Raw genomic sequence first — 12,960 nt, forward strand, 5'->3', positions numbered from 1 at the left:
TCTAACCGGAAACTTCTAATACCATTTCTACTAGTGCTTAACCGAACCCTTTGAGTGTCCCATGCGCTCGTATAGAGGATGAAGACGAAGATCAGGTATGGAAATGCTGGGAATCTCTGTTAAGAGCAGGAAGAGTCTGTGTAATGTGTGACGAGACCAGACAGTGAACTGGAGGGAGTGCAGGCTTGAAATGGTGAGGCTGATGAGGGTGAACTGGTGCAAGTTATTAGAATTCCGGTGATGATGAACGAGTGGGCTGATCTGGTGCTGATGGCTGAGTGGATGGTGTGAGTGGCTCCGTGACACTAACAGGTAATATTCTCAGAACTTTTTCGGAAAGTTCTCTAAAAGTTGTAAACAAATTTTCTTACAGTAGCATCAACAAAATATTTGCTCAAAGTTATCAGGTTTTTAATAATGTTTTCAAAAAAATGTCAAACATCATTTATGGAAGATTTTTACCTGAAACATTTAGTTGGATGTTCACCTAATGTTTTTTAAAATGTTACTACTTTGAGAATGTTCAGAGAATATTCAAAAGTAACATTCAAATTATTTTTGCAAAATTATAAGATGGAGTGTTACTTTAATGTTTGTGTGACCAATATTTTTTTTTTTTAACATTTAAAAATTTGAATATTTGAAATTTAATGTTCATGAGAACATTAGTAAAACTTTCTTAGAACATATTTTTGTCAGCTGGGTCTTTTTCTACTTTAAACGTATACTTATTGGGTACATATTCAGTTTTAATACTTAGTTCAATTTAATTCCAATACTTCGAATTCCAGTTTTAGATCCAATTCTATATTCTGAATTAATTAATTTGAGTAATTAGAACTGAATAGGAGTATAAAAAACATACACTATACAAGTTCCAGTTATAGACCATAATACTGACAAGGAGAATAACCAATGAATTGTTTCACCAAGCTGTGCAACACCGTCCCAAAAGAGACTTGGATTTGGTTTAAGGGTTCCTTTGACATTATTATGTACTTTGTATTGTCTTTGTTTTGTCTGTTAAATATTTCACAATTCCATGCTGTAAATCTATAAAACATGAAGATGTCCTTGTATGCATTTGTGACCACTGGGGAATAAATCAAAACTGTCCAAAGTCGAGTTCGATTCGCCACTTTTAACTTTATTTTATTACATAATTTGGCTGTTTCATAAATAAACAATCCCTTTATGACTGTTCTGATCAGTCTTGTTGTTGATGTGTCACTTTATTTTATTGTTTTTGCAACCTAGCAGCAGCAATAAGTTCACCTGAAACACAAAACTTGGGTTCATCAGGATTTCCCACAGCTGACTTACTTAAGGAAACCTTATCCTTTCCCTCTCACAGAGAACTATTGTCAGTCTCTCAGCAGGTCTGTGAGTCTGACTCCCTGCTGGTTCTGTGTAGAGTTTCGGCAAAGGCAGCAGTGCACCCTCTGTTTATCTCCCTGTCATTCAACTCTACTCAGATAAGAGCTTCTCCTTGTGCTCCCCCATCCAATCTCACTTTCCTAGTTCATTCAGGCTGTGTGCCCTTACTTTCAAAGACCTTTGTGAGAAATATCAATCGTGAATTTTGGGATTTGTGAACAGTAAAGGAGATGTCAAAGATAGAAGAAGCACAAACACTGTGCTTCTGTGAGCAGATGTATTAGAGCCTGGTCCCTTAGTGTCCTACAGGGATCTGTTGATAAGACAGAAAATAGCTATATTTTTAATGTATAATTAGGATGACTGACCAAGACATAAGATTCCTCTCTAAATCGTTTGTCAGGTCTATTATGAATAAACCAGACCTGCATGCGATTGATTGACTGTTACAAGTAAGGTATGTTGACGACACTTTGGTGATGAAATTCATAGGTTAATATTTAAGAATTGAGAACCGATACAAACCTCGCACGCGCATAATTATGGGCTACAGTGTGTGTGTGTGTGTGTGTGTGTGTGTGTGTTTGCGTGCGTACGTGCGTGTGTGTGTGTGTGTGTGTGTGTGTGTGTGCGTGCGTGTGTGTGTGAATGAGAAAGACAGAGAGAAAGAGAGAGAGAGCGCGCACGATCCCCTGCACTGTCCACAGATCAGAACACAGAAGTTTTGCGTAGTTTCCCCCCGTTTGGACATTTCTTTGTAAAGTTATCCTAAACCCACGGGCCTAATGATGGCTTCACATATTCTGAACCTTATATGGAGGATGAAAAATGGACTGATTCTCTTTTGCACCCCATTCCTTCTCCTTCCTTTGCCACTTGTCATTGGAACAAAGGTGAGGCTAATTTTATGATGCATGTAAAATGTTTTAAATGGGCAGAAATGTGATTAATTGAAAGCTGAAAATCCATAAATATAAATGATGTGTCGTTCTCATTGGCCAGTAAGTGATTTGATTTGACAGTCAAGCGTGTCTAAAACATGCGAAAGAGAGTCGAGAAATACCCTGAGTTGAACTTTTTATACATCTTTCGAGGTTCTTTCAGTCGGATTTCTCGGTCCCTTGCGAGCAAGGGTACGAGACCACACGTAACACTGGGGGCGACACATTCTTTCACCACAAACACACGATGCCCTATATTTGTCTTAACCCTTTACTGTCACAAGTTTTTTTTCGTGCTTACAAATAATTATAAGAACGTCTCAAATCTTATAGTCTACACTGATTTTTTTTGTCACGTCTTAGAAAATTTACTTCATGTGATAACATCAACAATAACTGGTTTTGTTTAAATGAAATACGTGATTTAAGATTATTATAACTGAATTCAACCAACCTGAAAAAAACAAACAAGGTTTTACTGAAGCATAACTGTCAATAGATATCACCTGATTTCTCCAGCAAGGTAAAATTACTTAATAAGTTTGATATCATTTTTTTGTTTTATATGATGAAAGTCTATTTCCACCTTGTTGTAAATACACTCAAAAAAATAATGAATTACCCTTACTTAATTTAACTGAAGACATTTTGTCCACACAATTTAATTCAGTTCATTCAAAATAAATCAGTTTAGTTGGGTCAACACAATTTAGTTGGTGTGGGTCAAATTACTTATACTAGCATATTTAGCTTTATAATGTTAGTCAATAAAAAAATATATGTTGGTCCAACTTAGTTTTAAATTTAAAAGTGTGGTATAATGCCCTATTCATAAGATGCAACATTAGTTCCCTATCAGGGAACTCGAGATGCGTGACAACGCTTTGGGAACGCCCCTGCGTGAGTGCGTCATGAAGCACGTATGAAATCAGTCCAATGGCGAGACGGAATGTCATAGGCGGGTGACGTCATCGACCAGGAAACTATATAAGCACCCCAAAACACAAGCGCGTCAGCTTCTGAGTCTTCAGCAAGCGCTCTGTGTGTGAATATATCAGTCTGTGTCTCAAAGTGTTTTTGTCTGTCCTTAGAAATTGCTAGGCAGGAGTTTTTCACATATAAAAAAACTATAAAGAGACGATATATATATATATATATATATATATATATATATATATATATATATATATATATATATATATATATAATATGGCGAGCGAACAGCACTTCAGAAAGTGTGTTCATCCCTGCTCACGTTATATCACGGGTGGGGACACTCACGATCTGTGTGTTGTTTGTATGGGAGTGCACCCTGCCCAGTCAGCTCTCGAGGGAGCTGGTTGCGAGCATTGCGAGCGTATGTCAATGAAAACGCTCCGCTCCCGCCGAGCCCTCTTCGAGGAGAGTGGTTCGGTGCGCACTCCCCGCGGTTCGGGTCCCGCTGCTGCCGAGGCACAGCGGAGGCTTCAATCGTGGGGATAGCAAATAGATCTATCAGCGGGGATTGAGACGGGCTCTGCCTTATCTCAGCCTTTACCTGGTAGATCCAGTGGCTCAGATCCGGGTGTGGAAGCACGCGCTGCGGTTCCTTCCCCCCAGGCTGAGGCACCATCACTTCAATTATCCAGTTCTGCGGATCTGGATGTTGAAAGTATTGATACAGCAGAGACTGGGGACTCGTCACTTCAGTCTCCTGCTAGTGAGGAGCTTATGGAGGTGCTCACTCGTGCTGTAGAAAAATTAAGCATCGAGTTACCAGCTGATAGACAGGAATCTCGTTCAAAAAGTAAACTAGATGAAAGATTTCTGGTGTCTAGTGCTGCACCTCCACACCGGTGTCTTCCATTCTTTCCTGACCTCCACACCGAGGTGTCGAGGTCATGGAAAAGACCAGTGTCATCCAGAATATTTAGTCAGCAAACATCTGTTTATTCAAATATTTCTGGGGCTAAGAATTATGGTTATGAGTTTTGACTTCAGTCATCCCGAGCTCTGGCCTGAATGGAAGCAGCATTTCCACAGATTCCGAATAGCCACGAAGCTGGACAAAGAGTCGGGAGAAGTTAAAGTTTGTACACTTTTGTATTCTCTCAGGAAGGAGGCAGAACACATCGTCAGTACATTTGTGTATGCAGCGGATGGCGACGAGAATAAGTACGACATAGTTTTAGAGAAGTTGAACTTTGTGCCTAAAGTCAACGTGATACATGAACGGGCGAGATTTTATCAGCGTGTTCAAAAGCAAGATGAAAGCGTGGAAAAATTAATTCGTAGCTTACATGAACTGGCTGAAACATGCGCATTTGGAGAAGCTAAAAGTGAAAATATATGAGACAGACTGGTGATTGGTGTTCTGGATAAAGATATGTCTCAAAGATTACAAATGATGTCTGACTTATCGCTTGAGAGAGCATGTAGGCACGCACGGCAATCGGAGCAGATAAAAAGTCACATTTCCGACTAGCTCTTCAGCATTGAACGAAGTCGTACGAAGGAAGCACATTGCATCATTTCGACCAAAAGGAGCGTTCAAGTCAGAAAGCATAGAGAGGAAATGGACACAGAGAACAAATAGTCAGAAAAACACACGATCAAATTACCCAATGGTGGGGAAATGCATGCGGTGTGGTAAACAACATCCAAAGAGCGTCAACTGCCCAGCGAGAAGAGCAGAGTGTCGAAAGTGTGGTAAGAGAGGCCATTATGCTATTGTGTGTCGTACTCTACATGTTAGTGATGTAAATGTAGTGCAGGAAGAGCATGAAGATTCGTTTTTCCTTGGAGCAATCACAGTAAAAGACTCAAGTGACGCATGGTCCATAACCTTGAGGATTCAAGATACGGAAGTGGAGTTTAAGATAGACACTGGTGCTGACATTAGTGTAATATCGGAACAAACTTATAAAGCTCTCAAAACAAGGCCTGACTTAATGTTCGTGAATGCAGCGCTGGATTGTCCAGGAGGGAAATTGAGAAGTTCAGGAAGATTTGAGACAAGCACACACCATAAGGGAAAAAAGGACTGCTTTACTGTTTTTGTCATAGCAGGTCAGTCTGTTAATAATTTGCTGAGTCGAGAAGTTTCTGCTTCTCTGGGGTTAGTTCAGCGGATTGACGATGTGAGTTCAACCGGTGAGTCAGATGGACTTTTGAAAACCGCTCCTGTGAAAATCAAGCTGAAAGCAGATGCAGTCCCATATGCCATTACGACAGCCAGGAGATTGTCGGTTCCCTTACTTTCTAAGATGAAAGCTGAACTAGACAGGATGGTGAAGTGTGGCGTGATATAAGAAATTACAGAGCCTACTGAATGGTGTGCGCCGATGGTGCCTGTGCCTAGGAAGAATGGCCAGGTGAGAATATGTGTAGGCCTAAATCGTTTAAATCAAGCAGTTGAACGTGAAATGTATATTCTACCAACCCTCGATGAAATACTTCCCCAGTTGTCAGGTGCAACAATGTTTTCACTATTAGATGCAGCGAGCGGATTTTGGCAAATTCCTCTGGAGAGGGAGAGTGCTAAATTCACGACATTTATAACACCGTTTGGGAGGTATTTCTTTCATAGGCTTCCTTTCGGAATCTCCAGTGCACCAGAGATATTTCAAAGAGAGATGACTAACCTCTTAAGAGACCATGAAGGTACAGCAGCGTACATGGATGACATAATCATCTACGGGGAAACGCCAGAGGTTCACGAATGTCGCTTAAAGAGGGTCTTGAGGACACTTTCTGATGCGGGATTGAAACTCAATGATGACAAATGTCTGTTGAGGCAAACGCAGATACAATTTCTAGGTCATATCATTGATGCTCGCGGAGTCAGACCAGATGAGAAAAAGGTTGAGGCCATACTGAATATTCAACCTCCACAGAACGCGAAAGAAGTAAAGAGGATTTTGGGAATGGTTCATTATTTAGGTCGATACCTACCTGGTTTGGCTGAAATAACCCGCCCACTTAATGATCTCCTTAAAGCTGATACAGTTTGGATTTGGAGTCATGCACAGGAACAAGCGCTCACAAGAGTCAAAGAGCTCATGACTGAAGCACCAATCCTTTCTTTCTTTGACGTGAACAGACCAACCTTTGTAAGTGCAGACGCTAGCAGTTATGGGCTAGGAGGAGTCCTCTTCCAGCAGCATAATGGATACTTGAGACCCGTAGCTTACTGTTCGCGTACCTTAACTAACACCGAAACAAAATACGCACAGATTGGAAAAGAATATCTCGGTGTGGTGTGGGCTTGTGAAATATTTTCCAAGTACTTTTACGGTCTGGACAGTTTTGTAATTCACACAGATCATAAACCGTTGATTCCGCTCATCAACAACATGGAAATTGACATGGTTCCTTTGAGATGCCAGCGACTCTTGATTCGACTGATGAGGTTCAATGCTAAAGCTGAATATGTGCCGGGGAAATCACTGGTTGTAGCTGATGCTCTTTCTAGACATCCTTCTTCGACACCACATCTGGATAGAGTGGAGCTTATGAATGACATTACGGCTTTGGAGGAGTCCACTAGAGCTGCCTGGCCAATGTCATGTACACGACTGAACGAGGACATTGAAAGCACAAAGACTGATCCTGAGTTGCAGGTGGTGATAAAGTATGTTAGACAGGGATGGCCAAAGTATCCTTCACAAGTTTCAGAGCACGTCAAACCTTACTTCGCTGTGAAGGATATGTTGTCCGTGTGTGATGACCTCCTGATTTACAGTGACAGGATCGTTATTCCAAATGTCATGAGAGCTGAGGTCAAGAGGAAACTTCATGATGGTAACATGGGGATCGTCAAGTGTAGAGAGCGAGCAAAACAAAGTGTTTGGTGGCCTGGGATTAGCAAGGAGATCCAGGTATCTATAGAACACTGTGCTTTCTGTCAAATAAATAAGACAGCTCAACACAGAGAACCTCTGATGAATACCACATTACCAGACGCACCTTGGGTGAGAATTGCAGCTGACATTTGCGAAGTTAACAAAAAACACTACCTTGTAGTGGTTGACTATTTTTATAGATTCATCGACATTGCCTATCTTCCAGATATGTCAGGAAAGACGCCGGTATTACGCTTGAGCAACATGTTTGCCAGATGGGGTTGTCCTGATACCCTAGTTACTGACAATGGTCCGCAATTCGTTGGTCAACAGTTTCAGGATTTCGCAACAGCTTATAAGTTTCACCACATCACCACGAGCCCGTATTTTCCACAGTCAAATGGTGAGGCTGAAAGAGCAGTGAGAACCGCAAAGCACATTCTCAGGCAGGAAGATCCTTTTCTAGCCCTCCTAGCTTACAGAGTTACTCCTATCCAAGTCACAGGATGCAGCCCTGCACAGTTGATGCTTGGGCGTCAGTTGAGAACACCGGTTCCTGTGCTGGAAAAGAAACTGATGCCTGAGTGGCCTGATTTTTCAAAGGTGAGAGAAACTGACAATATGGCGAAAGCTAATAACAAGCTTTATTATGATAGACGTCATGGTGCTCGACCATTGCCCGAACTCAAACCTGGAGATCCTGTTACAGTCAAAACGGACAATGAGAAAGGATGGAACAAGACTGCTACGGTTGTAGGTAGACACACAACACCAAGATCTTACATAATTCGCATGGAGAATGGAGACTTGAGAAGAAACAGAAAGCATCTACGCTTTTTTAATCCATCTTCATGCCAACGTGATTCAAATGAAGAGAAAAGTGTGTATGAGGAATTGGCACAAGCTGAACAATATCCAAGTGATCAGGATCAAAACGTAGGACAAGATGTTCCAGAACAGCCTAAAAAGGTTGTTACGCGTAAAGGAAGAGTTGATAAACAGCCTGGATACATGAAAGATTTCATAGTTAGTACATAGATTGCCACGTGAGGCAGAATAATCCTCGGCTTCTATGTGGCTGACCGGTAGTCTACCCGGAATCCCTAGATAGTCATTCATGATTCTAAAGAAGATTTAAGTTCCAAACAATTGTTGAATAAGATGTTTAAAATCATAAGGAAAGAAGACACTGAAAGACACTAATATTTGAAAAAAGGGAAGATGTAATGATAGCTTGAGAATCTGTTATGCTATATACGGTAATATATAGAGCAACGTATACCTGTGTGTGACAGGCGTAGTTAGTAGGAGATATACGGTATGGCGTCGACACAGTTTTGTTCATGCCGCTAGAAGTGGCGTAGTTGTTAATAAAGAACCGAAACAGAGCAACGCTTCCATTGCCTCATTTATAAATGACATCCTAACATTACATAGCTTATGTATATTTATCTTCTAGTCATTGATTAGCATATTCTGTCATTATAATCTATAAATCTCTTTCCTGGGGGTGGGGTTTATGTAAATTTTAGGGTTTATGATGTCACTAAAGGCGGGAATAGCCTACACTGTACGATTTTCATCCAATTTTGAGCCGAATTCTGACTCGTACGACTCTTTTTGGGGTCGGGCAGATCTTCAGCTTTGTTGTGCGTCGTTTGTCTTGCAGTGTTCGTGCAGTGTACAGGCAGAAACGAGAGGCGATTAACCTCTCCCGACCGGCAATCGGCTGGTCGGATGAATTTCTGGCATGTTAGAAATTTTTAATTTTCATTTATGATAAATTATTGCAGTGTTCGGACATATTATAGACTATTAACAATTTTAATTATATGTCTATAATTCGTTGTAATCGACCTAAATGTTTTAGACAATTTTCAATGAGGAGTGTATGTAATCTTTTATTATCCTCACAGTGCGTTGGTTATGCAGTGATGCGCTATGAAATTATTGCGTTGCAAATTAATTATAATAGCCTATCAATTTAATAATAAAAGTAGCCTAGGCCTTCCCTAATAATAATGATAATACAATAATTCTAATAATAATTTAATACATACATTGGAAATGCTATCATCTTAATATTGATAGCAGATGCTTGTTTTGACAATATCTCTGGATACATGCATGACATCATCTTTTGGCGCAACCCAGCACCGGGGTTTATTGCGCATATTTCACACGTAGCATGTGAGTAGTCAAGTCGCAGCTCGACGTTCGGACCGTATAGTGTGAGTACGTAAATCCTGAGCTTTGGCTTAAAGGCTTTACATCGCATGCGATCTACTCATTCAGAGTGAGTAGGTAACCTTGCTGAAATCACACAGACATTGCACAGTGTATGCCCGCCTTAACCCAGGAGGCAGCTTGTGTAGTCCCTACCAGCCGTTTGTTGTGGTCATTAAAAAGCCATTTCTTTCTTCTGAGAGTTCCGAAGAAATCTCTCTTTGCTTTGAACTTTGAGCATTGTAACTTTGCAGATGTTGTTAATGCTCAAACAGCAACATTACACACTAACTAAAGTTATACAAGTGAAATCATAATCAACCACCTCTTCAATTTAATTAGGCTTAATCCTCAAATATGTACTGTTAATTAATATTATACACAATTTAAATGGATCCACAGACAGGTGTCAAAAGTAGCATAGAGTACTAAGTGCCTAGCCTAAGCACAAGCGCTATACTCTTCAGCACAATGGTAGCCACAACATTCAATATTAGAAAGTCATTTAAATGTCCAACATTACTGAACATTAAACATTAACATAAACTACCAACATCTTTCCCTTTACTGAAAAACACATAAAAAAACACTTAAATCCTTACATTTATTCTCCTAATGCAGTCCTTTGCAAAGCATGCTGGGAACTACAGATCCACTGCCAGTGCTGCATTTCTCAAAAGCACCATGAGCTAAGCTCTACTTAGTCTTACAATGCTTTTGGGAAACGGAGCCCAGTTAGTTATGTCAACAATAATTATTCATATAGTTTTAACACAAATGAGGTGGATTAGGTAGTTTGAACACGTTCAAATTAAGCTTTGACAAAATGTTAAATGGTGTTACTTTAGCTCATTTTAATTAATTAAATTAATCAAATAAATTGAGTGTATGTTTGTTTTATAATCTTAATTGTGATTTTCACTTTGATGCAACATAATGTGTATAATTACCCCCTAATCACAATTTATCATTGAAGCAAAGTTCGCTGGTCAGCAAGGAGCAGCCAAACACAAATATGTTCTTCTTTTTCCTTCAGAGCAGATGTCTTGTACTGTAGCTGACACGAGCCATGACTATATACTGCTTAGGTCTGGTGTCCAGTCGTAGTGCGCATGTGTTGAATGGTCCTTCCGAAGCTTTATTGGAAATTGAATATTGGGTCAATGCAACTCAAATAAGTTAAAACAGCATTCCATTCTTTTACGTTATAAACCTGATTGAATTAGGTTACAACAACAAAATTCAAATTTGTAGGTAGAAATACCTCCTTACAGTAACAACTGCCCATGTTCACTTTTTAGTTTAGAAACAAAATGGTAGACCAACCTGATTTAGTTACTTCATAAACATAATTATTTTTACAAAATCACTTACTTAAATGTTGATCTAGCTTACTGCTAGTCTCATACAGACACACTAACACATAGAATAACATTATAACTTTCAACACACTCAAATGCAGTTTAGTGTGATAGTGTAGAGTAGACCAAGTGAAACAGCGATGTGTTACATCACAAGTTTCATTCGTCTAATAAACTGACCTGTGCGAGTAGTAACTCTGCACTTGCGGGTAGTTCAGTTGAATTAAATGTCCTTTATATCCGTTTGCGAATGTGGCGCTGATATCTGTCTCTCATTAGCAATCACGACCATAGCACAGTCATGTTAAAAACATCAATTTGTTTCACTCATCCATAAACATTATTAGATCCATCAGCATGACGACAAGTTCAGTAATTCCGCTTATGCGTCATCAACCTACGCCTTTGTAAGAGGTTAGCGACCCCGAGCAGCAAACAACAAATACATTTTGTAGCTTTAAGGTATTTATAGCATTATTTTGACACTTGTCTGATTGTTATCAGATCTTTTTGCAGTAGAGTGTTTCTGAGTGACTGAATAATGAAAGGAACTTTGCACCACAGGCCCTTCTTAAGTCAAAGCATATAGCATCCAAGTACATTTAGAAATGCATAACCGACAGTTACACATTACAATTTTGTATTACCTTGATGAAAAGTTTAACAGTGTTTGGATAAGTTCCTTATTCCAGGTGTGTTTGTTTTTCATATATAGGACACCCAAATATAATGATCCTATTGCAAGGGACCACGTACCTTCAAATATGAATATAAACTCTTAGATATGCAGGCTAAATGTGATGTCCAGCCTATATGTAAATTGACATATTCGCCCTTTATTCAACTATTAATACAAAATTGGTAAAATTAAATTTTGTAAACATATTTTGTTGTTGCGCTTGGAGTCAATTGTTTTATTTGTAATAATGCAGTGAAACAAAATTGTGAGGACATAATTTTAGGCCAGGATTTAATACAAATAAATGATGAACAAATCCAAAAACATAGATGCAGTTTGCCTTTCATTGGTAAACAATTTTGTTAGACAAGTACTTTACCAAGTTTATTGTTGTGTTCTTCACTTATATATAAAATATTTCCCTCATATTTTGATGGTTTATTCAAACTTGTAGGGTCATTAAAACAAATATTCCCTCCAGATATCAATTTTGGCCACACTGATAACATTTTTAGTGTGAAATTACAGTATTTTCCAGCCCTAGTGAAAAAAAATAAATAAAAAATAATTATATATATATATATATATATATATATATATATATATATATATATATATATATATATATATATATATATATATATACTGTATTGTATTTGACATAATTCCCTTTTTTCAATAGTACATTGCAAATATACTAACAAAAAATTGAACTATCTTTCAATATATTAAAAGATATATTGTATTTACTTTAAGATAATTGTACTTTAGTATATTTTCTAAAAATATAGTTGAAGTGAAAATTGAGTTTATTTTTTTAAAATGTATTTATTTGCACTTTAGTAAAATATATTTTAGGTATATTTTAACTGTGTTGGAAATGATCATTGTAACAATGTATTGAAAGTATACTTTCAATACAAAATAGTAAACAATAGTATTTTGTACAAAGTATAGATAAGTATTATAAGTTTATTAATGTGCATTTGTTATTGAATACAAAGTGTGCAATTTGTTTTATTTGGATTAAGCCAAAGGTATACTGAGTATGACTGAGCATTACTCAAATATACTACACTTATGGTGGACGCCAAAAGCCTCGTGGGCAAGTGCGCTGACACTAGCGCCGTTGTGCTCTGGGAGACCTGAGTTTGAGTCCCGGCTCGTGGACTTTTCCTGATCCCGTCCCCTCTCTCTTTCCCACTTCACTTCCTGTCTATCTACTGTCCTATCCAAATAAAATGCCAAAAAAATGTATAATATATATATATATATATATATTTATACACTCATGGAATATAGCTTGTATGTTTCGAAGACATTCGTACTGAATTTGTAATGTACTTGTAACACAAATAAAGTGCACTTTAATATCACTAATCAAGCATGTATTTAGTCTCTACACAGGCATATACTTAAAATATACTAAGTATACTTAAAGTTGTTCCTATTTAGTACACAAAGTACACTACATACACTTTAAGTTATGCTTTATTTGTTAAATATCAACATCAAGGTTGTAATTTAATTACAACTAAAATATACTTTGTACA

General features: G+C 38.3%; 1 protein-coding gene across 1 annotated transcript in view; it reads left to right on the plus strand.

Moving 5' to 3' along the window:
* Positions 1-1,981: 1,981 nt before the first annotated feature.
* Positions 1,982-12,960, plus strand: part of slc13a5a (solute carrier family 13 member 5a) — a 64,845-nt gene continuing 53,866 nt past the window's right edge. The window contains exon 1 of the mRNA XM_077195405.1: positions 1,982-2,270. Coding sequence (XP_077051520.1) covers positions 2,163-2,270 — 108 coding nt within the window. The 5' untranslated portion in view covers positions 1,982-2,162. The remainder of the gene's footprint in view (positions 2,271-12,960) is intronic.

This window comes from Siphateles boraxobius, unplaced genomic scaffold, assembly GCF_051911475.1.
Source record: "Siphateles boraxobius isolate OS27281-9 unplaced genomic scaffold, OSU_SipBor_1 11, whole genome shotgun sequence".
Lineage (NCBI taxonomy): Eukaryota > Metazoa > Chordata > Actinopteri > Cypriniformes > Leuciscidae > Siphateles > Siphateles boraxobius.